The 26,943-nt window shown below is 42.6% G+C and overlaps 1 protein-coding gene across 15 annotated transcripts in view; it reads left to right on the forward strand.

Moving 5' to 3' along the window:
- Window positions 1–26,943, forward strand: part of LOC125014947 (pleckstrin homology domain-containing family A member 7-like) — a 141,276-nt gene that overhangs the window by 8,377 nt on the left and 105,956 nt on the right. The window contains exon 1 of one of the 15 annotated variants that reach the window (XM_047596521.1): window positions 10,469–10,867. The exons of 13 other annotated variants lie outside the window; for them this stretch is intronic. In XM_047596521.1, the coding sequence (XP_047452477.1) occupies window positions 10,716–10,867 (152 nt within the window). In that variant the 5' untranslated portion in view covers window positions 10,469–10,715. Of the gene's footprint in view, window positions 1–10,468; window positions 10,868–25,302; window positions 26,239–26,943 lie in introns of those variants that run through there. One more of the 15 variants, XM_047596523.1, reaches the window with a different exon arrangement.

Below are 26,943 nucleotides of genomic sequence, written 5' to 3' on the forward strand. Positions count from 1 at the left end.
GTTCAACGACCCCAACCTGTGGGTCTCAGCTGAATCTCTTGTATAAAATATGGTATAACTGAAACATGGCATTGATTTACAGCACAGTGATGCTTCCAGCTGCGGACACCATTCTTTTAGTCTATGCAGTTGAGTGCATTTGCATGGTGTCTCTCTTTAGCTAAACAGAAATAGCAAAAATACTGATCTTTTGACAAACTATCACACCTGTCATTATATCAATGAGGCCTTTGATATCCAATTACAATTCCCTAGTTGTCATTCTCTGTAACTTTCAACAACTTGTCATCAGACGACTGAAGACTAAACCACACTTAAGTTCTGCGATGACACCTGATCCATCTGTGTGACAACTGAACAAAGTCCATCTGCTAATGTGGCTCTGAAAAGCAGTTGAAAGGTTTCAAGTGCATTTATTTTCTTTGGGGTCAAACTACAGTTTTTTATGTACAAAATGATCAACTGTTCAGTAAACGCTACCATAGGGTTATAAAACCCTAGATCTGGAATAATATTTGCATGTTTGTGACCTAGTCTCCCATGAAAATAGTTTCTTTGTAGATGTTATCTACTCAATATACTCAGTATGAGACTCCATCCACGTTAGGTAGGAATCTGAAATAAATATTTAAAAGGAATAAATACAATTCTGGTGACCATAATATGTCCTAAAATGTCTTCTGACCACTTCCTTCTCAAAATTTGAAGATTGTATTCATGCAACAAATTTTAATTTCTGCTGAATGACCAAAGTGCTTGCAGTGTCGTGCAGGTGATGCTCAGAAACTGGTGCAGTGATTGTGGTGCAGCATGATTGGCAACGCAAGCACAATGATAGTATCACGAAACTGTGACAAAGAGGCTTATCTCAAAGCAGCTTACAATAGGAGGAGTATGGCCTTGCAAGACTTAAACGCGTTAATGCTCTGGCTGTAGATACAATCGAGATGACTGGAGTAGTTTTTGTCCTGTAATGTTGACTTTGTTAAAGTCTCGAAAGTTTCGCTGAACATGTATTTGCTTTTTGTCAGCAAACGTGTGGGTTCCCATTCAGTGGCGCACACTCGGTCCTTCAGACTGAACCAACACACGACCGTAGTTCTGGGGAATAAATCAATAGAGCATCCGTTAAGGGAGCTGATTCCCACGCTCAGTCACTTTCTCAGTCCACCGTCGGTGGCCTTGAATTATTATATCACGAATCTTTCAGACAATTAACAGGAAGAATTTGAAGATCATTGATGAGTCACAGCAGAGAATACTTTATTCCTGCGTCCCCGGAAATGTGGCGTGTAAGGGAGCAGGATGATGCATCGAATGTCGCTTTTCATTTTTCGTATTTTGAGTTTGATTGACAGATGATTTGCTGCAATATGAACGCAGCACTGAATGGTATTTATATGTATGTACAGATGAAACCATCCAGCACTAGAAGGAATCCACTGGTCATTTGCTCTTACAGGAAGAACATCTTCACGTAATAACCAGTAATTTCCACAAAAAGCATTTTTGTCCAACTTGATGGTAAATCATTGTCATCCTACTTGTGAAACCGATGAATCACGGTGAAGGTCTGAAGAACATAGGGTGGGTTTGTGCTCGCCGTGTAGCGCTCTTTGTTCTTAAATGAAAAAGAGGCTTTGTTTTGCCGGCTAAACCCAACAACCATCAGTTCCCTGGCAGACAAATAAAGGCTAGAAGAGAAAGCTTTGTCAACAACCGCTTTTCTGTTGTTTTCATTGGTTGAATGTTCTAAGTTTCTGTGTTTGCTTTCCAAGCAGCAGGAAAGTTAAAGATTACTCCTCGTAAATGTCAGCCCAAGGACACTGTTTACATCCAGTGTTTTCTCCACTGGCTTTATTCCATACTAAATAGTGTTCCCTACGGATATTTGCTTCCAACACCTGCTTCTCCACCAACACATTTCTCGTGCATCGTTTTACAGGATTATCATAGTTTTATCACGCTTTGGCCACCTCGACTTATTTGTAGATTAGTGAATCAGTAACTTCCAGAGGTGTCATAGCTAAACCATCTGCTCACCCTTTCTGGATTCAGTTGTTATCTTAACTCACATCTTAAAGATTTAGAGATCACCGTATGATTTGGTCCTTGGCAAAAACAAGTGCCAATTCCACAGACTGAGTAGATGTGTCTTGAGGCTTTTAAAGTGTCATCTGCTCCATAGCTGGCGTATCAGGTGATGCTCGATGGAGCATATGCTGCCATTGTTTGGTGCTTCCACCACACTTTGGGCTGCACGGAGCCAAAAACACCCTCCACAGGAATGTTAGCTCCAGAGCAAAGAGAATACTTTATATTTGTTTGCCTCAGAGAGTGAGAGAGAGTCTTTGGAAGACTGGAAGTAATTTCTTTGTGGTGAATGACTTTGGAAATAAGATGAGTGCGTTTTCATCAAATGTAAGAACATTTCCAAGAGATGGCACGAGATGAGACAGGTTTTCTGTTGCTGTCTTTGTCTTCTTCACGTCTTGTCTCTCCTCCGTGATCTGCTTTTCACACACGGTCTCTCTTGATGTTGCGATGTTTGATTTTGGTCAGTCGTGTTCTTTCCTTTCCTGTTTGATGCTGCACCTTCAGCTCCCATCCCAAACCACCACTCTCCTTCTTTTTTATTTGTTTGTCCCTCAGAGAGTTCAAGACAGCGTGCGACAGGTGGCGAATCCATCTTTCTGTTCTGAAAGCCACAAAAAGGGCTCTAATATACAGTCGTGTAGATGCAACAGAAAATTAATTGGCAGCAGGCTTTTGACACATCTCTACTGGGAATCTGGATGAGGGATCACAGTTAAGTCGCTGCTCCGGCAAAGCCACTAACTGCGCTTAGGCTGGGAGGTGGTGTCACTGTTGGCGGTGGGATGTCCACCCCCTGAAATCATTCCACCGGCAGAGATGGTAACCGTGCCGGTTTAGTTGTCGCACCGTGTTTCAAGAACCACTGATCTTATGAGTGAGCACACACTGTGAGAGGCATAAGCAGACTGTTCAACCCGTCTGGGTGAGACTATAAATATGTGTTGTGTTTCGCTAAAGCTGGAGTTGAGATTTGAGTGTCTGTCAGTGCTGTGCCAGCTAAGGTTAGCCTCAATGTATACTTGTTGCTTGGCATCATTGTCAGCTGCTCAAGGATTTCCATCCTTTTTGTAGAGCTGTCTCTCTCATTGCCTATTGTGAAAGTACGGATAATGAATCATAAACGTCATCATCCAGATTTGAACTTGTGCATGTTTGATATAGTGTGGGCTAAAAACTGTGACGGAAACCTCGTCACATCATCAGATAATCTGGGCCTGACATCTGTAGCAACCTACAGATGTGGTGGCTAAATGAGCCGAAACTCCTGCAGTCTGAGACCAAGTTTAAACAAGGACTGCAGCAGTGAAAGGGAATTTCAAACTACACCTGCACCCTTATCAAGGATTCAGTATCAGTAGGGCGCACTCACACCAGGCGACCGTGTCGTGCTTTTTCCCTGAAGTCTGGATTCTATGGCTAACGTGAGTGCAGCTGTACCGTGCCTGGGTACGGCACACTCCCCTGGCACGGTACATTTGGAAGAGGTCACACATGCGCCCCGGCTCGAGTGCACCCTCATTGAAAGTATAAAGATCGCCTAACTCATTTTGTGGGAATGAGTCCCAGACACTGTCAGGTTTTTGAAAATAAGACGCCAAAAAACTAGTCAGACTATTTCGTTTCTTAGATCAATGAGAATCAGAGATTTTAGTACCACTGCCATTAATATTTTACAAGTATAAGCGCAGAAGTTTCTGATCTAAAAAAACTCTAAAAGCTTTAATATCTAATTTGTGATCGTATTTTAAAGTGTGCTGCAGCTGCAGGTATCATGGAAGGACGATGAGTGTTGTTAAGGCTAGATGAGAGCAGTGAGTCAGTGTTTATGCCTGACTCACTTTATTCATACTGAAACCCCACTGGGACTCGGTCAGCATCTCCACTGGCTAATGATTTATCAAAAGGTCTATATATGTGTGTGTGTGTGTGTGTTTGAGCTTGATCACGTCCTTTTTTTCACTGGTTCAATACTGGACAAACTCGGATAAAAGAGAAACTGACATGAAAGGCTTCTTCTATTCTCTTTACACTAAGGAGAAATAAACTTCAGTACTGACATTAAAGATCACTTATGTCTGTTAATTCTGTCCATCATCCATGCTGTTAAAAAAAAAAAAAAGTATTACAAAAAGTCTTTTCAGTCACAAAGCTCTGGTACTAATCTGTTTGAGAATGAAGGCAACAACACATGGAACTTATCAGGTTGTTTCTAGGACCAGCACGCTGCTCGTTTTAATGCTTCACTATTTATTATACTGTATTTGGACATTGAAAATACATTTATTTAATCATACTTTATGTGAAACTTAGTTTAAAAGTTAGTTTAAAATGTAACAATTGAAAAGTATTATTATGCACAGATGAATAAAAATAATATTTCCTCAGTAATTCCTCCAGAATCCGTCCAATAGTGCGACATTTAGACACAAACACCAATCAGGCGTAACACCTTCCTAAAAACTGATTCCAAAACAGTTGTGACTCATCAGAGGATGAACGTGGGCCTTCTGAGGGTGTCTGGAAACAGGTTGAGGGGAGGGGCCTCTGTCATTCCACAGATACTTGATCAGAAGTGGGACGTTGGGAGTTTGGAGGGAGGCACAGTGGCGTTGGTGGTTAGCATTGATGCCTCACAGCAAGAAGTTTCTGGGTTCAAATCCATCGTCCAACTGGGGCCTTTGTGTGTGGAGTCTTCTCTCCGTGTCTACATGGTTTCATCATCCAGAGACATGCTTGTTGGGTTACTTGATGATTCTAAATTGGCCGTAGTGTTAGCCTCTGTGTGTGAACCGCCTCTCGCCCAATGACAGCCCTCCACGATACCCCAGAGGATGAGAAGCTATGAATGAATGAATTTTTGGTCTGGTCTAGGTGGGTGATACATGTCTAAGTAGCACATGGATGCCAGGTCCAAGAGTTTCCCAGCAGAACATTGAATTGTCAAAAGATGGTCAATGCTATGGCTGATTGGTATATATGCTACTAATATCTAAACTGACATCGTAGAGCTTTACCAAAAAAAACCTGATAGTAGAGACTCAAAGCAAAAAAATATTTTACTCTGGTAAAACTATGTTTTACTTTCTGGATGACTCACATGTGATGTGAGCTGTCAGCACGAGAGCGAATAAGCATATTAAAAATAATAATAATAATAAAAATACAACGTTGTATTGTTCTTTTAAAGCAGTCTTTCCCAACTTTCTTTTCTCGGGGACAAACAGAGTCCCTCAGCTGACACGCACACAAATCTGTACTCTGTGTTTGGTACATAGCTTCTCTCCGAGTCCATTCCTCTCCTTCACTAAATCTGACGTTAAGGTGCCTCTTGAGACACCCTCCTTTTTTGACACCGATGAGTCATCCACACAAGCCTGATGTTTCATTCATAAAACAGCGATTCTTCGACTCCAGGGCATGTAGAAGGAGCCAGGGCGAGATTGCTAACCGGACTGCTAGTTTTAGTGGGAAGCAAAGAAAAAATGAAACGTGTTTCTTTTTCATATATGTTCATTAGTATTTTGAATAATCTAGTCTTTGGCGCCCCTGTTGGAGAACTCACATCCCAGGTTGAAAAGCATTTAAAGAGACACTCGGGTTTCTTTGATGTGGGGTTGTGTGACTACGCTCTGTTCACCAGAATCCACTGACAAAACCAGTAATTTTCCCTCACAGAACACGGTATAGCTGCCTCGATCAATTTGTTTGTTTCTTTGGTGCGTTGACACGTTAGTTTGGATCAGAGTGATCGTGTCAAAACACCGAAATCACACAGCGATAAACCAGCGTCTGCTGTGGAATGTGGGGCAAAACGATTGTTTTTGTCGACTGAATCTGCGGATTTAGAGCAAGTTGGAAAAACCTCTTGACAGGAAAGTAAAAAGCTCTAAGTATAATATACACTTGAACAGTTTTTGTTATTTAAAGTGGCTCCTGGTTTAGGTGTCTGAAATACTGCTGATCCCTTCCACAGCCCTTCATTGCTTTGCTTGTGTTCCATCGTGTTAGCTCCTCCAAACCAGCTGGGAGTGAGAACCACTTTCTACTGTAAATTGTGTGTGCGTCATGAATCTGGCTCACACCTTAAGTTATTATTTATTGATCTCTGTCCTGACGCCAGTTAGACCTGCACAAATCTCAGGAAGCTTCCACGTGCGCCGTAATCTTTTGTAATAAAGGTAAACAAAGATACCCGTAATTAAAGAAACGCAATTACCTCCACCCAGCACCAACATGATCGCATCAATAATTAACCACATACCGACACGTCATTTAATGACAGAATCACACTCGTGTACTCATATTGCATAATCCCGTTTATTAATTCTTGATAAGATTATTTTATCTTGATGAGATTGGATTTTATTTTTAGTTAGTTAACGGCTACAAGGACAGAATATTTTAAGAGCATCTCCTTACTGATGAACAGACGGCACTCACGCAGATGTTTCCTTTTCTGGTGATCATTCACAATAGTGGTTGTGTGTTTTTTTTTCCAGTGTCAGTGAGGTGAAACCTCTGCCCCTGTACCTCTGAGTAGGTGGTGGTTTAACATGGCAGTGTGTTTTTTACACAATCAAAAGAATGTGATCTCCTGTTACCTCCTGTACTTTAAGATGGTCACTTGTAATCAGATTCTCCTGCACAGATCTTAATGTAAGGTCTGATTGGGGCCTAGTGTGACTATGGAGCCCCTGATACAAACGCCTCTTACCCAAGAAACCCAGCTAACCCTTTAGAATAAATGCTAATTGCACTCATTTGTTCATTCATGCTTCAACCCAAAAATCCACCAGGATCAAACAATCCTGATGGGGAGGAATAATTGCTGAACTGCTGCGTTGTTGATTCATTCTTTTGGTTTGGTTTTGTACTTGTGTAGTGGTACTAAAGACTTGTCTGGTCAGTTACGTGTGCGCCTCGGTTGTGGCTCATGCAGGCTGCAGATGGTTCCAGTTAACACTAATGCAGTGGACTAGTTTCTTCTAGTTTGTCGTAACAGTGGAGCTCGGTGAAGCTGGTGTTTCATCACTCTCGTTCCTTCTCTCCAACAAACTCAAGCATTATTTTTCTTTCTTTCTCTTGTTTTGCGCTCCTCCTCTTCCCTTCACGGCTGGAGATAGAAAGATTACACTTCAGGGTCATTTCGGCACTGCACATGTGCGGGTGTGTTCAATACCATCTTTGAAGTTAGTCTGAAAATGGATGTGTTGAATATTTAACCCTGCCCCGAGGCTGTAGTAATAATCCACAGACTCTCACAAAGGATCTGAGTACAACACAGATCTGTGGGGCTGCGCTTTATCGTGAGGCTCAGCGGCAAAATGGAGGATTGGAGGCCACAACAAAGGAGGACAACAGGCTGCATGCAAAGTTTCCACGCAACTGTCTGTTTGCTTTTTTTCCATACACAAATAAATGAACACAGGAAGTGGTCAGAAACAAATAGGCGCTTGAATCCAAAACGTTAATCAGAAAATGATGAAGAGCCTCATAGTCTCATCTGAGGGATCCTGAGTGCGTTACTGAAAAGAAACCCAACACGAGTGATTTATGTGAACTGTTACAAAATGGCAGCTCCAAACAGAAACCCTTACCCCTTCAGAGATGTTTTTCTATAACATAGCTCTGCACTCTAATATCTTCTTCTTTTGATGAGCGCACATCTTCTGTGATCTCCAAGTGATAAAATGGCAAAATGTCAAACCGTACTCCCACTGTGATCGTCTTCAAGTAATATTTTTGCTAGTCGCGAACCCACATCTTTCCTTCGTCATAATCAGGATGAAATGGCACAGAGTTCAAATGGTGAATGTATTTTTTTTATCATGAAAAGAAATATAAACTATTTAGTCTTGTTTTTTTCTGTTTTACTTCTCTTCCTGATAGAAAAGAAACTATACTGACAAAAGAAGACTGAATAGTCAAGTCTGTGGCAAAACTCCCACACGTCTGTACACGGAGAGGTCTCCCACACATACATCTATTGAAATGTCAACCGCATCATCAAAACTGTAGTGTTGTGTGAGACTACCTTGTGTTTATTGATAGAGTGGAAACATCAGGATTAGATTTTCTGTGTTAAAAGATAAAGCGGTTATTTCCTGTCACTGTCAACCACTATTTTAGATTTCAGACAGTATGAACTCACTGCTTCTTGTGCATAAAGCTGATCCTCATGCATTTATGTGTCACAAGGTTAAAGAACATAAACCCTACTTGTCTTTTTTAAGCTTTTCCCCCCACACCCAAATCATTATTGTTCTGCTCAATATAGCTAGTTTTCTTTCAACGCCATTTCTGGTGTATTTCGTCCATTACTAACCGTTAGCCCAGAAGGCTTTTGACTTCTCTGTCTCTCTTCTCATGTTTTAGAGAGTGTCTACTTAACAATACATGACATGCAGCAGCGCAGGTGGCTAGTGAAGTTAGCAAGAAACAAGAAACAACATCCACCGGTCTGGAGCAGACTGCTGAACTCTAGTCTGGGTCCGTAATGGTCAATGAATATATAAAAGCAGGTTTTCTTTCAGCGTCTTTAGGACTCTAGGATTGTCGAACTTCCTGTTTGCCGTTATGGTCATCATCAGCATGAAATCTGAGAAAAGAACAATCGCTGGATGAACTGCACCAAGTTAAACAACTATATCGGAATCTTCTTAAAACCCTGATCGAGGCCGTGGGATCATGGAAACATTATCACCTTCAAAGAGAGCCGCACTGTTACGGCAGTGTGGGCTCCATTTGTTATAATTGTGTCTTTGAAGAGTAACTCACATCAAAAAGAAAGGCTTGGTTTGGGTTAAGGTTGCAAATTTGACAGTGGTAGGGTTAAGTGTCAAAGATAAGAGTAAGGCTGGATTTTTATTTTATGACTCAACTGTAGATGATAGACAGAGATAAGAGACGGATTATATAAAAGCCTGAATGAACGAGTGGAGAAACATAACGAATGAAGATTGTTCCATTCAGGGAACCAGGGTTGAATGCAAATCAGATATAACTGACAAAAACATTAAAAGGTTCATGTCATTCACACAAAAATTGACACACACCAGCATCTCATACATAAATGAACCTAAATGGAAGCAGTTTTATATTGACCTTGAGGAGGCCTTTCTTTCTAGGCTTTGTGATCTTTGTGATCTTTGACTCAGAAGTGCTGATCTGTCTCTTAGTGTGTTTGTTGGTATGGAGAGCATTTGGCAAATGCAGAACATATGAAATAAATCCACTGATGAGCCACAGTGCTTGTTTTTTTATAATGTGCAAGTATAAAGGGTGTCAGTGGGTCCATCACGTACAACGTTGCATCTTTTATAGTATGAGACTCTGAAGATATGACTTGGGTTTAAATTAATGAACTAAAGCATAATTTAGGTTTCTGTGCTGAAGTATTGAAGGAGCTCTGGCATTAACGCTCACCCCTTCGCAGACAGTGCACCTCCCCAGAAATGTATCTACTCATTGTGGGGGCATAGACCGCAAGAGCGGTGATTGGTCCACTTAGCAGTCACATGTTTCTGCTTTAGCATTTCCTGCTGCTTTTCCATCTCCGCGTTTCTTAAATTGATGGATTTGGATCGACAAAGAATCGGAAAGGTTAACTGAGGAGGTTTGGAGAGGCAGACATTTATATAACTCGTCATTTGTTCAAACTGAAGCAGGAAGTAAAAACAAAAAACTCGACTGGCTGAATGTCAGGAATCGCAAGCAACATATCAACTGTGTCTGCTGCTCAGGAAGTGCAGAAGATTGTGAAGAATTTGTGAACTCATTAAAATCACTCCATTTTTGTATTTGATTTACAGCACGTAGTGAAAACCAAGTCCATTTATCTGTTTTTACTTTATGTGTATACAGTGGTTTAACAGATACACACAGTGTAAGAGCACTTGACACACAACAAACTGACAACAACAAACATCAGATAAGGAAAAATGCATGCCTACGGTTGGAAACATGGAGCCAAAGGAAATTCTCCACATGACAAGTGCCCACACACCACCACAGTGTGGGACTCGATCGTCTCGCTCCTCTCTGCACGGCTGTTGTCCGCAGACCGAAAGACAAGCTTGACGCTGGAAAGTGCATCTGTGTTCCATAACGAGCAAAGGAGCGTAGACACAAAGGGCCGATTGAAGGGCACGGATACAAACGGCGAGCGAGAGAAACAACAAGATGGTTGATACAATGTTTGTGGCCCTCAAAGTCTGGCTGCTGGTGGGAGACAGTGAGGCTTGTGTCAGAGTAAGGAGGAGGGCGAAGCTGCCAGGGCCAGGCCACCAAAACATGAGCACTTTAGAGAGAGAGAAGTCATGTGAGGAGCCGTGGGGAGGTCAGAGACGGGGAGAGGACGGAAGACGAACGGGTGACGATGGTTGGGACGAAGCAGTGGCGAGCAGTGGACTGGGAGAAGAGCAGGAAGAGAGACGAGTAATGATGGACAGCGTCGTCAGTGTCTTAGGTAGTACTAGTTAAAAGTTGCGTTAGAAACTAAAGTAGAAGTTCATGAATGCAAGACCTGTGGGAAAATGAGATCCAAGTCAAGAGTCCGTAGGAAGTATCTGAATTCAGCTTCCTAACTACTCAGCTAAGAGGCGTTGAGCTGTGGAAGGATGGGTACCTGCTGTAGCCGCGACCCTACACAGGAGCCCGGCCACGAGCTGGTCCCCATCAAACGCCACAACGTGTGGTCAACAGCAGCGAAGGTAGTAACTAACGCTGACAACCATGAATTCTCCACCTGGGATCTCAGGTGTGACTCAAGGTAAGCCCGTCTCAAAATACTATTCCTTAACTCTGACACACGTGGAGGTGTAGTTTCTCCGATCCCATATTGAGACTCCTCGTGGCGCCTCATGTTTTCTGTTCTGTTCTGGAGCAACAAAAAAAGGGATCACAGCTCATTAGCTTCTTTGTTTCCGGGAAAAACATGGTTCCCTTCGGTACGGTACTTTGCCCTGTCGGCACACAGTAAAACAAGTTGTGTGCGGTAGAGTTTGTCAGTTTTATTGGATTGTAATGGGATGTGAGGGACATAAAAAAAAAAAGACACACACTACAATTTATGGGTGTGCTTGTGAGTGAGCTTTTTTGTAGCTTAAAATGTGCAAACTGAAGATACACACATTCAAAAACATACACAGTTGTGTGTCTGGCAGGCACGGCGAGGCTTCACTGTAAACACACTCTCACAGCTGATGATCCCCAGGTGAATGCTAACATAAGATGAATTCAGCTTGACGAGAGGTGCATGACGGCCGTAGGAGCACGCTCAGCACTTTCCTCACATTCACTCAGCTGGTCAGAGCATAAAGGAAGGGAACTGGCTCCTGCTGTGGGACAAGTACAAGCCTGAGGAAACTGGGATTACAGAGCAGGACATATTGTCCCAGAAGTCACTGACTATAACATCATTAATCTCCCATTGTCTTTCACAGTAACTTAACTTGAACTTAACTCAATTCCTAAATGGTGACAGAACCCACAGGAGATTAGTGTCCATTCAAATATGAGTCTGGAACCACAGATCCCATTATAAGGCATGTTTCTGATGATGAAAAATAAATACTTCTGCACACAGTTACATAGTTCTCTAACCAGCATAAGACATTTTGTTCTAAACAACAGGGCATTTGTCAGCATCCATTGTTGTTGAGAAACGTCATGACTTGCTACTGAAGTATTGTTCCAGTTGAAAGTACGCATCTCATCAAATACAGTCCATGTGGTGTTGTCGAGGACGTGTGGAGAGGGAACATAACTGTACTGCATCCTGACGTGAAACGTGTCAAGTTCTTCCAGGCTAATTCAAGGTACAACCCAGTTTTTAGTGCCTGTCTGAATATTAACTAAAAACTAAAAAGTCAGAAGATTGGAGGTGCAATTTTAAGTGAAAGGATTTAGTTATGTAATTCTGTCCACCCCTTGAGAGTTGTGATGTGGGTTTTTCCAGTAAGAGTAACTGTCAAACACTTAAACTTGAGTGTTAAATGTTAAAAAAAAGCCTTAGTTTGATTCACTAAAGCATATTGAGCCACAGACTGAATAAAAAATTGATTGAACAGGCTGTATCCTTTTCAACTTGTTGTATATTTCATTAGATCATATAAATATCACAATATAAAAGTTTGTATTTGGCAGTGAACTGTGTTTCTGAATAGTGACCTATCATGTCTGGGCCTCAATGCTCAAATACAGTTTAATCTTAAGCAAAGAAAGAAGAAAGGAAAGAAAAAAGGGCCAGTTGGAACATCCACAAGCTCCCCCAGAAACAAATTTGAATTGCAAAACACCTGTGGACTGATTTGCCTCAAACAGAGGATCACTATTTTACATTTAGACAGCTGAACGTGACAAATACACTTTCTATACAAAGAGACTAAATATGCCAACCGAGTAGATGTCCTGGCTTGGGAACGAGATTTATTCATTCTTAATCAAACACAGTGGCTGGAAGTGAAAGTGTGATAGAGAAGTAATGATATTCTGCCCAGCAAGACATTTTAAGATAGATATGAAAGGGAATTCTCTCTTAGAAGAACATGCTGTGGTGCCAAAAAAAAGAAATTGCTTTTATGAATAACACAAGATGTTTACATTTAATTGTGTTAAATTTAAAGTGTGTGACTTAGCTACAATTATTGCCCACAACTCACAACTAAATAAGGTTTTAGACAAAATGACACCAACGCCTAAATCCAGTAAACTGATCAGAACTGTTGCAACACTTTTTGCTTGTTGGCCTGGTCTCCAAAAACCCTGGATGCATCTCAACAGTCCTTGTATCTTTCATTACTCTTTTCCTTCTGTCCAACTATGCATCTGTCATGTAATTATGAGACTGTAATTCAAAAAGCACCTTTTATTGCTGTAACTTCAACATATAAGTTCAAGATTGGTTCTTATCAAATCAAACGCTCCACAGGATACGATCTGGATTAAAAATTAAGTTGAATTCAGGGCACCAGCAAGACAGAAGGTAAAGGTTTACAACAGTTTAGTGTTGTCAGACAGTGGCTTGGAGGAAATGACAGGAGGAAGAGGTGGAGGTAGCAGAGCTGAAGATGTTGAGGTTTTCTCTGGTGTGACCAGGATGGAAAACATTAGGGGGGCTGCTCATGTTAGATGTTTCGGAGATAAAGTTAGAGAGGCCAGGCTGAGATGGTTTGGTCAGAGGAGGCATAATGAAAGTGGAAGGATGCTGAGATTAGAGCTGCCAGGCAGGAGGACACAGCAGAGAGATGGAGGCAGAGGATTCACTGTAGAGACCCCTCCGAAGGGAACAGACGAAAGGAAAAGAACAAGTTGAGCAAAATGTTGTTGGGGTAAAATGTACAGTTCTGTTAAGGTCAGGTTACCTTTGTTGTTAAGGTACAGTTAATAACGTATGGTTTAATGTTGGAGAATGATTATGGTAACGCTAAAAAACAATAGCCGTTGACTGTTGGTTGGAAACAGGAAGTGAACAGCTAAGTGGTGTTAAAGTTTTGTTGCGTTAAAAATGACTACTTTGTTAAGGTTGGAGGAAACTTGCGACCAACTTTCAGCGCATTTAGCATACGCACATGTACACAAAACTAAACACCAAAGAAATGTTGAGTGCCACTGCCCGTTAATTGTAAAGAATGTGGAGAGAGTGGGAACATGTAAATCAGGAGCACTGAGTGGATTATCAGACAGTCACCACTGACACCAGTGAACAAGCTGGTTTCATGTCTGACATCGGAGCCACTTTGTTCTCTTTGTGTTTGTCCCTGCTCTGGTCGTGGGAGTAGCTCTCTGGAGGCATCTAACGCTGTCAGCTTAGATGTCTGTTATGGGCGAAGGGGCTGTTGCTGTTGCATCCAGAGATGCAGTCAATTATTCAGGAAGACAATTCAGCTACTTAAATCTCTCTTAATGTGACCTTCCGGGTTGTCACAACAAGATCAAAATGGGAAGGATTTGCTTTTCTTTTCTCACGTTCCCCAACACTCGGTGCCCTTTTCTTAAGCCCTGTGGCAATAATATTGATCTAATCATGACAGTAACTGGTTGTCACCAGGTCTCCCTGAATGGTTTAACCTGGTTAGATGTCAGATTTGTTTTTGCATCATTCCAGTGTCTGTCTCATGCTGTGTCGGTGCTGGAACAGAAAAAACAAACAAACAAACAGATTAATAAAAGAAATCAGTGCGGAGTGAATGTGCACTGCAACTAATAACAGTAATGCAGAACATACAGTATATTTGCAGCTTGCCTTTAAAGGTTATTCAGTCTATGTTGGAGCAAACAAAATGAAAAAATATATATATATTTTATGTGAACAAATGACTGTTGTACCTTAATAAGTGGACAACAAATATGCTTGTCCAAAGTACATGTGCCTCACAAAGTTAACACCTTGTGTGTGTAAAACCTTTCTGAGGGTGTTTACAGTCAGTGCTCTAAAGGGATATGAAAGAGGTCACAAGACTGACTTGTTATGAATTCAGTAACCATTACATCTAGCATCCTTAGTGCCACCAAAGACTGTAGAAAAAGTGAAACCAATGCATGTGGTGCTCCCCCTGGTGGCTGGCTGCAGTACAGGTCATAAGCTCCATGCTAGTAGATGGGACTTGGCCCAAGCTAAAACACGCATCATATATTTTATTTCAGCATGGTTTCTGTCATTTTTGGTTGTGGTGATGTGTGTTGAAGAGCCCATTTTTCTGGTAAGTTTTAAGCTATTTGACACTGTAGAAGGTTTATCTGGATTGATTTATTTATTTATTTTTTTCCAGTTTTACCCACCAAATGCTGCCAAACCACAGCTGTAAATGTCATCATATTTTCTGATAGTCGATTTCCCGCTAACAAGGCAAACCCCGACCGGTTCTGATATACGGCCAATAAATCGGTCCATCCCTAATATGAGCCAAATGCTTCCGTGTTTATGTGGCTCTTAAAATTTAAATCTCTTCACCATGAATTGGCTCTTTACTACATTTTGTAGCTAGCATTTCATTATTCTCACAAACGTCTTTGAGTCAGTTGAGGTATTAATGAAGAAAATGGCAAATATAGTCTTGTTTTGTTTGGGCTGTTGCCCTGAAAAGATGTTTGAATTATACGTGTAGTTTGAATTGCCGGCTGTTAAAAGTTTGACATGGACACGGGATGTTTAATTATTGTTGCAGTACTGATATACTGTAGGTATGTAGTCCAAAATATTCTGCCAAGCCACTGGGAAGGGTTCACTCACATTTTTTTGTCTGTGTTTTTGCCTGACAGACTGTCTACTCATTGCCCTGCCTGTTTGGTATTCAAGTAGTGATTCAGCTCTTTGGTTGTCGCCAAGAACTGTGTGTTTGACTGAATCAGGTTCTCAGTAAAAATCAGTCCATTAGGAGAAGGACTGCTATTGTCCAGTCCCCTGTGGTATTGTGATGATAAATCACACACAGTGGCAGAAACCTGTTGGGTAGAAAAGTCCATGTTTTACTCGTGCTTACATGGTGGGTGTAGCCACTTCACTCATATGTTCTGAGTGAGGAACACGTATCATTGTTACAGTGCATTAACCAGTTGTCTGAAGCAATCATGTCTACAGACATGTATCCTAGGGCCGTCCTTCAAGGGCCTCTGATCATTTGACATTTTTTTAAGCATTTCTCGGACATGTCTTTTCTTTTCTTCTTAGAGTTGTAGCTTCTGTCATGTTTTTGAACTTGCCTTATTGGGCGGTCTCGTAAGACTTGTCATGCAAAACCAGTCTCGCAAGTCGGCTCCGAGATTCCTCATTGCCGGATGTGATGTATTTAAAAATAATGATAATAATAATTGGTCCGAGTGTTTTATGAATTGATATTGGATGTTTTACATGAATATTTATTTGAGCCACAAATTGAATTTGTACTTTTTTTTTAAACCCAGGATCTGAGAACACAACATCCATACATGTTCCCATTGGACTTGTAGAACTTTTGAGGAATACCTAATTTCATATATGAGCTCTATCACATCCACTGCAACAACAGTGGACCTTCGTCTCCTCGTGTATCTTTACATCATGTCTCTGCTCATTACGTTAGGTATCTAACTTCTTATCTAAGGTCTGTAAGGCTGCACCTCATTTTGTATTGCACACTACGTTTGTTTATCAGCCCCAGTCTTTTCAGACATTTCAAGCTGAACCATGATCTCTCCACTTGTGCAACTTAAATTTTTTTGCTGTTAAAAATTCAACTGCTGACCTTCATTGGATGATCCTCTGACAATTCCAAACAATTACAAGGTGAAGCTGTGAATGAATATGCAATTGTATCGTGATATAATAAAGAGTGATTTTCATACTGCAAGTGATGCAGTTACACAGAGGTCACACGACTGAAGAGTGTCATAGCTCTTGTCTGAAATAGTGTCAGGCTGATTCTTCAAGTTGACTGTCTGGAATTATTTTGGTTTTAAATAAGATGATGCTGAACATGTTCAGGACAGAGCGTGACAGGGCTCAGAAGCTAGACGCAGTGGACTCATGCATTGTGGGCTTCGGACAATCGGAAAGTCTGTTTGCGTTGCGTGACGCTGCACTTGTGTTTTTTTGTTGTCCTTTTAGCGTGTTAACATTAATGTTTGCGATATAAGATGATGCAGTGAGTCCAAAGGAGCCGCTCTTCTCTTCGGCTCAGACAACCAACGGCTGCGTTCAACCATATTTCACTTTTTGACGGTTTTAGACTCCAACCGAGTGCGGTGGGCGGTGAAAAATTCGCTGCTGTTGGTGGAGTACCATGAGTGTAATTCAAAACGGCACTTGGAAAACACAATAACAGAGTTGGTGCAAAAAATATGGTACCTCGCAGCACGGGGATCAGTGTTGTAAAATGTTCAGCAGCATCATCAGTTTTTATTTCAAGTCAATCTTTTAATTAAATTCCAATAAATAGGCCCAATTTATGGCAAAAAAGATTTTATGCTGTACATGTAATCATCTAATATTGTGTTACTCTATTATATTTTGAAAACATTCATTACATTTCGTTGTAGAAGAGGATAAAATATTTTTGTAATAATCGCAAAAGTAAATCGTAATCGCAATCTTGGGGGGAAAAAATCGCAGTTAGATTATTTTTTCAAAATCGTTCAGCCCTACTTTAAACCAAAGCGTTTAGCTAAGCCTAAATGCTTCTGAAAACACTCCCAATCTTTGTTCAGGCGTAATTCTCTGTCTTCTCTCACAGAATTGCAATTTTAAATGCCTCATTACAGCTGCCACAACCCAAAACAGGCTCATTAAAGCACACGCTGGATAGTGGTTTAAAAATAATGCGACTTAACAGATGCTACGGTTCATTTTAATCAACAGAAACAGAAAACATTAGCATGAGAATTGCCGACACGTGAGTATAATTTTTAACAATCTTTCCTCCGTTCTCTGCATTTGCCTCTTTGCTGCTTCGTCTCAATTGTCCCGTTCTATTATCCTACCAATGACACTCGCTCATATACATCTGTCTTCCTCTCTGACCTCTGCGGTGACACGTTTTCACACTTAAGCGAAGCAGTAAAGTGTAACCTTGAATTTCCCTTCACGTCACCGGCGCCGCTGATGGACTGACAGTGAGCTCTTCTTCTGTTCTTGGCGGAAGCTGTCGAGGCTTTGACCATCGAGGCCCTTTGAAGGCTGACTGAAAAGGGTCACTTTTGGGTGGGGAGGTTGGGCTGCCTCATTGCACAGCGACAGAGAAGCAGCGAGGGGACCGGTCATTACCATTTCAGGGAGACGTCCAAGTGAGTTCAGTCCAGGAGCCGGGATAAAGGACATACGTACTGTATAATAGTTTGAGCTCAGGGGCGAAGTTAATGGAGAGCAGTTTTATATTAATTCTAAATGTTCTGCTATCTAAAGCTGAATCAGATACACTGTAGGGCTTGATTTTCAGTTATGACTGCAGAGTCAATAAGCACAGAGAGGGCTAATGAATCTTTGTTTGGCCTGCAGAGAAAATCTTCAGCGTGTGATCATTGGTATTTAGAGAAGCTGCGGTTGTGTTACTGATACACATGTCTGCTTTGCATCAAGTTTTTAAATAAAACTATTCTTATTAAAAACTGACGCTCACCTCAAATGCAGCATAGGCAGGAAAGTTCAACGGAATATTTCTTACGTCAGGTTACTTCAAGTAATATCGCGATAATTACAAGCAGATGAGCTCCGTTGCCTTGGCAGTGTGAATTATTTTGCAGACCAGGTGTTGGCAAAGTAATTCTTAGAAATAGGCATGATGACGCAGTAAATGGTGAACCATTTTTCCCCCTCAAGATAGGATCAAATTAGACATAATAGAGGAGTAAAGTGATGGAAATCAAATCATTTTGGAGGTCCAGGGTGATGTGAGGTGCTTAATGAGATGATGGAACAGCGATGGAATATCAAGAGCGACTACTCTGCTCCGTCTTAAACAGAACTACAGGGTTCTTGATATGTATGAGCTAATCTGCGTTGATCTAGGATCTTCTACCAGTTCCCCCCTCGTTGTCACACAAGAAATTTAAGCTCAAAGTTACTTTTGTCTTTACAAAATTAGAATGGTATTATCAAGGGGTTCCATGACCTGAGTAAGATTGTTCAGTTGTTGTTAATGATTCATTTAATTGACTGTTTATTCAAATCATATAAAATTCTTTTTTTTTTTTTTTTTTTTTTGTTTTTTGTTTTTCAATTTAGGGTTTAGCCCTTAAGAGCTTACTTGTCCAATCATATTCCCACTGGTTGGGGAAAAGCACTACATCAGTAGCCTTTCAGCATTAATCCATGAACCCTCAGGTGGGCTGCTAGCTTTTTACACAGTCAAATTTAACAATGGTTTGACTAACGTCAAAGAAGTGCATTTTGTTAAACTGGATGGCCAAAATGCGGAAGTTACATTTTACAAACTCCATTTGCATATCATAGTTTCACAACTAACGTGGCATATCATCTAATAACAGCATATCAAATAATTAAATCATTAAAATCATTTAATATGGTGCAGAATATTTTTTTCTTCTTATTCGTAGTGTACAGATAACAGGCGGACATTTCTTTCCTCCCGCCGACCAGATATGAGTGAACCCAGGTCACGGTGTCATTTCCAGTCCCTGTAGGTTTGAAAGGTGTCAGACTCTGGCACACGTTGATGGAGATATTAAATTAGTCAGTGGCACGCCACAAGCAAACTTGTAAGAAAATATTAGCTCGGTCGCTTGTATTCGTACATGTTCCGCATAATCATGAATTAATGTGGCAGAAATGGTGCAGGGGGCTGGATGCCCCTGTTCATGCACACGTTCAACGTGGGGTGATTAGGTTTTGCTTTGTCACTGAAAGGTGACGCGCAAAGGCATACAGGAGACTTCATACACTGAGCAATATAATGTTATGTGAGTATTTCTTTGTCTTTACATGTAGTTTGACAGCATGTTTAGTAAAGTAGCTGCAGAAATGGACAGAGCAACCTAGGGATTTGGCTCCCTGAGAGCTGTCCAGGATGTTGTGTTGCCCAGTTAGCGACCTGTCATTTCCAGCGCAGACCAATCAGTCAAACTCAGAGTGACAGACAATTTTCAAAGAATGGGGGTGGGGGGCTCTCATCTGGATTCAAGGCATTAACTACCATCATCCTTTGGTCCTATTGGTCCAAAGTTTTTCTTTATAATGAAATATGTTAAGCCGAAGGTCTTTTCATCGGAAATAGTGAATTGTACTTTCCTCTCTGTGTGACGGTAAAGACTCGACTCGAGCCTCTTCGAAAGCTGAAAATGAGCTTGTGTGCTTTGATTTAGGAGGTAGATGAGTGCTATAGCTTCTCTTCTTTGTGCATTAAATTCTCACCAGATAAAACGAAGCTCGTGTCTTCTAGTCGTGTGAATTCTAGTTGTGTGTTGGACTTGTTAAATATGAGACACTGAATCGTGGCAGCAGCATATAATGGCTCAGGCCTAATAATCTATACCTTTTCCGATATTCACACATATGGTCCTTCATTTACAATCGCCCCGTAAGTGTTCCAGTTGATGTATAACATCATTACTATTTGCTGCTACAACAGTCAAGCGTCCCTAACGCGATCATTACGGTTTTATTCTGTGTGTGTGCGTTGTCCATGCCTTGCATACAAATTGCGCTTCTCTGTGGATGTTTGAGCGAAGTGAGTGGCCTGTTGTTTGTTTTACCATTCACAAAATTATACACTCACAGGCCAGCTCAAATTGCTGTAATTGTGACATAGATTTGACAAGATCCTGGGAAGATTCCTTAGAGAGTTCAGTCCGTGTTGACAGGATGGCATCACGCAGTAGCTGCGGATTTGTCAGACGAGCATCTATGATGTGAATCTCCCACCCACCTCACCCCAGAGGTGCTGTATTGGATTGAGGTCTGGTGACTGTGGAGGCCATTTGAGTGGAGCATAATGTTCAGGGAGATGATTTTAGCGCTGCGACACGTTGTTCTGCTGGAAGTAGCCGTCAGAAGATTGGTGCACTGTGCTCATCGAGGGATGGACTTAGTCAGCAGCAATACTCAGGTGGGCTGGGGTATTTACACAGTACTGTTGGTACTAAATGCCCCAGAATTACATCATCACTTGAACTTATTCAAGCTAGGATGGAGCCTTGCTTGTTTTTTTTTTTACGCCAAATCCAACCTACTGTTCCTACCAGTCTAATGTCACAGCAGAAATCGAGACTCATTGTCCGATATCGGTGAGCCTTTATGAATTTTAGCTTCAGTGTCTGGTTCTTTGCCGATAGCGCTGGCACTTGATGCGGTCTGTTACCTTCTTCAAGGTTGGACCTGTTGTCCGAGATGCCCTCGGTTGTAACAAGTGTTATTTGAGTTCCTGTTGCCTTTTTATCAGCTCAAACCAGTCTGACCATTCTCCTCTGACATCTAGCACCTACAAGGTCTACTTGCTTGGAGAACTGCTACTCACTGAATACTTTCTCTTATTCAGAGCATTCTCTGTAAACCCTAGAGATGGTTGTGTGTGAAAATCCCACTATATCAGCAGTTTCTGAAACACTCCAGCCCATCTGACACCAACAACAATCACATTTCTTTCTTCCTGTCTTAAATCAGTCAGTCTCAACTAATAGAGCTTCATTAGACCATCTTTACCATATCTACAAGCCTATATGCTGCTGCGATTGTCTTACTAGTGACTAAAGTGAGTGTATATAGTAACATAGATTCATTGGACAGCATAGCAGAGCATAGCATAGCAATCCAATACATGTTTAAATGCACACAGACAAAGAAGGTTCAAAGACAGGTTGGTTTCTGATATTAGCTGCCGTTCATTACATGTAGCCAACACTTAATGTGGTTCTAAAGGAGGAAACACCACATAGTTGCATTTTTATATTTCTCAAGATATAGTGTAGACTTGGGAAGTGTGTCTTTCTCTGTTCCCAACCCAGTGGCAACTTATTTCTCAGAATGAAAAACTTATCTGTGCATCTTGCTCTGGAAGGTTTGTGTCCCGTCGATCTGTGAAGGCAAAATTGGGCCAAACTATCTGTGGAGGTTTTAGCAGCAAACACGAGGCAACATTCAGACGTTAGTTTAGTTTAATGGAACCTCTGTGGTATTTTGCTGAAGTGCTAAATCTCTTCCTTGTAAAGTAGTAAAGACATGATAAAAGATGTTTTAGACAAGGATTATAATGTTATAATTACAGTTGTGTTGGTTTGAAAATCACACAGATACTTTTCGCAAACCACTTTTTCCCCCGTTCCTGTAATTGACGTGTTGCATTCATGTCAGTAAGGTAGATGTAACACTCTTTGGCCTGTGCTTTTAATAATGAAAAGAGCTGTACCCTAGGGTGCCTCGGTCTCTGTTTGACTGCTGTTTTTCAGCACTAAAGCCTGCCATACTGATCAGATACACGGTCAAATCTGCTAAATCCAAATCTTTGGAAGAACCTGTTCCAGCCTGTAAAAGACGTCTTCTAATGGCGGTATCAGATTGTAGCAAGTGAGACGGAGAGAAGCAATAAGACATGATGAAATGAGAGAACTCAGAGGAGGTGTATTAATAGTAGGATCTTGTGTGTGTTTGTGTGTGAGACTGAAGATTGAAGAATCTGGATCAAAAGATCCCTGGGGATATTGACACACACATGCACAGACACAGACACAGACACACAGAAGTTATTGCGTCATTCGAGCTCGCTCGAGTTTCTCCCGGGACACCTGAGCACATTCTTGCTTGCCGTATCCCGACATGTGAGCCCACCTCATCGCAGACGTGCAGTCAGCGTACACACGAATCATTTTTCTCCCATTTGCCCAATTTTTCACCGAGAGACTTGCAGCTGGTGCTATCACCTGATTCGTCACGAGTTCTGAGCCGCTGTATGATTGATCAAGTGCCCCTGACAAAGCTAATACGGAGTCCCACCAGGCGGTGACAGAATACGATGCGAGGTGGAGGAAGTGAGGAGGAGAAGAGAGAGATATTGGGAGAATGAGGGAAAGCGTGTGCGTGGGAGAAAGTGCGAGGAAAAGGCCAAAATTAAACTTGCGTTTGTCAACTTTCTTAGGTGGCGGTAATTGTCTAAAACCTGCAGAACAACATTTGGCGTATGAGCTGCTGAAGGAGGGATGGGCACTGTGGCATCTTCAAATTTGTGGGATGACGCTGTTTTGTGCGATTTCTGTGCAAGAAAGCTGAAGAATATTGACCAACAACTAAGTTTATTATATTTGTGGTGCTGGGAGGATTGCTCTCAGGGAAAGATGAAGAGAGCAGGTGAGTGTTGTTTTGAAGGATTTTTCAGAAATATTGGCTCAGCTGTGACCTTGACAACAGGCATAAGGAGGCAGTAGTGTGTTAGGAGATTGTGTGTGTGCGTGTGTGTGTGTGTGTGTGTTTTGAAGCTAGCTGTGATGGAGGGGTATTGCCTGTAAAAGCCAGATAAGCCAAACCACACACCCAATCACACTCCAGCCGTCGCACACACTGACATAATGATTCAACGCAGCCGTCAAATATCTGCCAGGCGGCTTCCGCTGCATGTGTGTGCGCTGTATGTCCTCACGCTGCGCGTCCTATAGTTTGATTGCTGCGGGTGTGTGCATTCTTTTGAGGCGTTGCCGCGTTTATGTCCGCATGCATATATGCATGAGCGTCTACGCTATATTAACGTCTTTTTATGTTTACCGAGCATCTGTGCTACGCTCAGAAGATGCGCATCTCCTCTCGTTTCGGAAAAAAAAACAAAGCTGAAGTCTGTGTCCACCTGTCTCCTCAAACAAGGAGAGCAATGACAGAAGAGGAGGAGGACGGAGAAAAGGAAGGAGCAGGGTCCCCTGTGTCTCCCTGCCCTGATTAGATTGTGCCGGAATCAAATTTTACAACAAAAACAAACAGCGGGAGATGCGCAGGCCCTCCTCCGCTCCTCCCAACTCCTGCGCTTCCTTTTCTCCTCTCCCAGTCTCCTCCTTTTCTATTCTTTCCTCTCCTACCTTATGTTTCTCTCCTTTTGTTCTGCTCTCTCACCACAGCAGAGACATGATGTAACCAGCCAATTACACCACAGATGATGCTGCCGCTTCGGGCCGTGTGAATAAATTTAAGCTTGAATGATCTCATAATGTTTTGACTCCTCACCCCGCACGTTGTTTGGCAAAAATGTGACGGATTTTGAGCAGCCTCCAGGCTTCGACCCCGTTACCACTCGCCGCCGCTACCGCTCATCAAAACATGGCGAAATGAAATGTCCACATGCGCACATCACCAGGCTGTTATTTGTGGGTGAAATAAGTTGTTTGAAGTGGACACTTATCAGAGCTGCAAGATGCTTTTTGAGAGCGGTGTTTGTGCGTTGGATTACCGAGCGTGGCCAAACATCGGCACTGGGAGTTTTTCCATGACCGAAAGCTCTTGCAAACATGGATGGCGCGCGCTTCTAAAACGAGTCTTTAGGCCGAGGGGTTTTCACTCGCCACAGCTGTGATGCAAGACGAGAGTAAGAGTGTCAAAGTGAGCGTGGTGTAACGTTTCACAAGCGAACGAGCGTGCGCGCTATATGGAACCTTTAACATCCACTGTCTGGGTCACGTTTGTTTGTGTTGTTTGAGTTTCTGCACCGGTGAACTTTCGTCATCAAATGATCAGGACTCAACCCTGCAGTGAATACCTGAAAAATGAAGTCATCCCGTGACTGCACGGTTCTACTTTTTAAGCCGCTCCCCCTCTTTGCGGGCGCTCCTTTTCATATCTGATTACATGTCTGGACTTTGACTTGCAGCGAGTGAAGCTGTCAGCTCGCCAGCTTCGCGAACGTGTCACCGGCTTCTCCCCAGGTGCGGCGGAGCCCGTCCTTGCAGCAGGGTCGCGGCAGCAGCTCTGCTTAGTGGGGCACTGGAGTAGTCCACCTCTCCGGGGAGATCTCTGTTTAGCTCTACAGGGGTGACTCCTCACCTGCAGGCTTCGCGTGCCAATCGGGTCTGAGTCATGTTGTGGGCTGCTGCGAGTAACGTGCGGGACTAAAATGAGACCGTCTGCGTCCGCTTTTAGCTCTCATCGCTACTTGTCCGACACCTTCCCTTTGTACTTTCCGTACCTTCTCTCACCAGCGGCCCGTCAGCCACTAGTTGTTTTCCAGGAAACCCGGTCCCAGTTTCAGTGTTACGTCTGTTTGACAGGAGGTGGTTCAAGGCTGCGCCAACACCTGACCACACGGTTCACGAACAAATGCAGTTCAGCTGATGTCAGTTTGAAAGCCAGCTCCCTCTACATAACTTTACCCGACCGCAGTTTACCATAAACACAAGACAAGCTACAGTGTTTACACGGATGTGTACAGGTCTTGGTTTAGGTCTCGAGTTACACTGTAAATCACATTTTTTGTGTACATGTAGACAAAAGCATTCCCTCTTCTCTCTCTTCACCAATGTCTTTTGTTCTCTCTCTCTCTCAAAGGCATTCTCTCTTTCTCTTTCTCTCTCTCTCTCACAAACACATTCTTTCTCTCTCTTCCTCTCAGCGGTGTGTATCCTGCCAGATGAGCATGAGGCGGGAAAAGGAATGCAGCTCCGCTCTGTTTACCTCTTCCTCTTTCTCACTCCTGATAGATTCACGCTTTCTCACCGCCACATCCCGCCTCTCCCTCCCTTTCTCTCTCTCTCTCTCTCTCCCTCTCTCCCTCTGTCTGTGAGTATGCTCAGTCATTCAGCTCCGTGCACCGCTGTTGTTTCGTGAGGCTGGAGAGCCGGTGGGGAGCCTGTGATTGGGGAAATAAGCAGTTGTGTCTGCGCCAGCGACCTCAGAGGAAGGCTGGATTCAGAGGAGGGACGCTGAGGCTGTGGATTTCGAAACTGCTCCTGTCAAGAAGAGATGGATCTGTGGCACATGTGAACTTTGGAGAGAATATTCTGCACGTGCAGACGACATGAGCGGCTCCCGTTTGGCGTCAGGGACTGCTGGAGGAATGGAGGTCTCTGAAATCCGCTGCTTCTCTTGAACGCGTTCTGATGTAGATCTGCTCCTGAGAGGTCGACAACTCTGACGCTATGTGGCGAATCATTGAGATGTAAATAGTGACACATCGTTCATCGCACGATTTAACAGGCAAAATATACAGCTCAGCAAGGCTGACCACAAAGACATCTGTTATACCTGATTACACCTGAGACGCGAGGGGAAATTACTAGCTGGGGCCGGGACTGAAGGAGTAACCTGTGATGTCTGACTTCACCTGGGCCATTCGTCTCAGACTCTGCTGAGTAGTTGCAGTGTAGTCGAGGGGGGGGGCGGGTGGCAGGAGCAGACTTCATTTCCAGGTGTTTAAACCACACCAGACTTGACTCACCTCACGTCATTCCATCTCCGCATGGACTTTCTCACCTCATCTTCTCGGTAATCCCAGCCCTCAAACCCACCGCCTCTCGTCCTCTCCCCATGGAACCATTCAAAGGAGGAGAGAAGCGACGCTGATTAATGTGACTCCCAGCAGCCCGAGTCGGGTTCCACAGCACCAGAAATAGAAGGCAGAGAGAAAAACCGCCACGGCACTTGTGAACTGTCATCACGTGGAACAAGAGTAGCACCATGTGGAATCAGTCTGGATACTGCAATCACATACCTCACCCTGGATATCCCTTTTACCATGCGCCGTGCAGGTATGGTACCACTATCCCTGTTTGAATATTCACTGCTGATTTCTTTTACTTTGCTCTGTGATTTGTTAAAGTGGCTTGTTTTGAGATTTCAGGACTCATTAAGCTTTCATTATTGTTTGTTTGGCGTCCCGCAGGGGTCGCTCCTCAGGCCGCTGTTTTATTCATTATATACATTTCTTTTTCGCCATTAGGGACAGTTGTTGATCATTTCAATACATCCTTGTTCAATAAACAAGGTAGTTAGTGGTTAAACAAGGTTTTAGTATCTTTCAAAAGCAGTTTGTAACCAAGCAGGTTTGTCTGGAATGTTGTTTTAACAAGCGGGAAACGGGTTTTACTTGTGCTGAATAACAGAGATTAGTTAGGTTTGTTGGTCAGTGTGACATTGGTGGAAGACGGCGGTGCTGTATGTAAGCAATAAGCTTACAAAGATCACTCGTAAAGTACGGAGCTTATTAGCTACAGTGCTTTTGAATAAACAAATACGACCAGTCTCATCTGTTTTAAAAACCCACTTTGGTTACATAAGATTTTACTGGTCTGTAATGCACTCCTACCCCTCGTGCAGCCATCATTTCATTTATCACTGGGTTTCAGATGTGGCCGAGTCTCAAATGAACACCATCAATCCTCGTTCCCTGAGGGGAGAACAGACCCCTGCCCACACCTCCGTTTTCTGTCAGATTCCGTAATAGTCTCTAACCT

Source organism: Mugil cephalus, chromosome 10, assembly GCF_022458985.1.
Source record: "Mugil cephalus isolate CIBA_MC_2020 chromosome 10, CIBA_Mcephalus_1.1, whole genome shotgun sequence".
Classification (NCBI taxonomy): domain Eukaryota; kingdom Metazoa; phylum Chordata; class Actinopteri; order Mugiliformes; family Mugilidae; genus Mugil; species Mugil cephalus.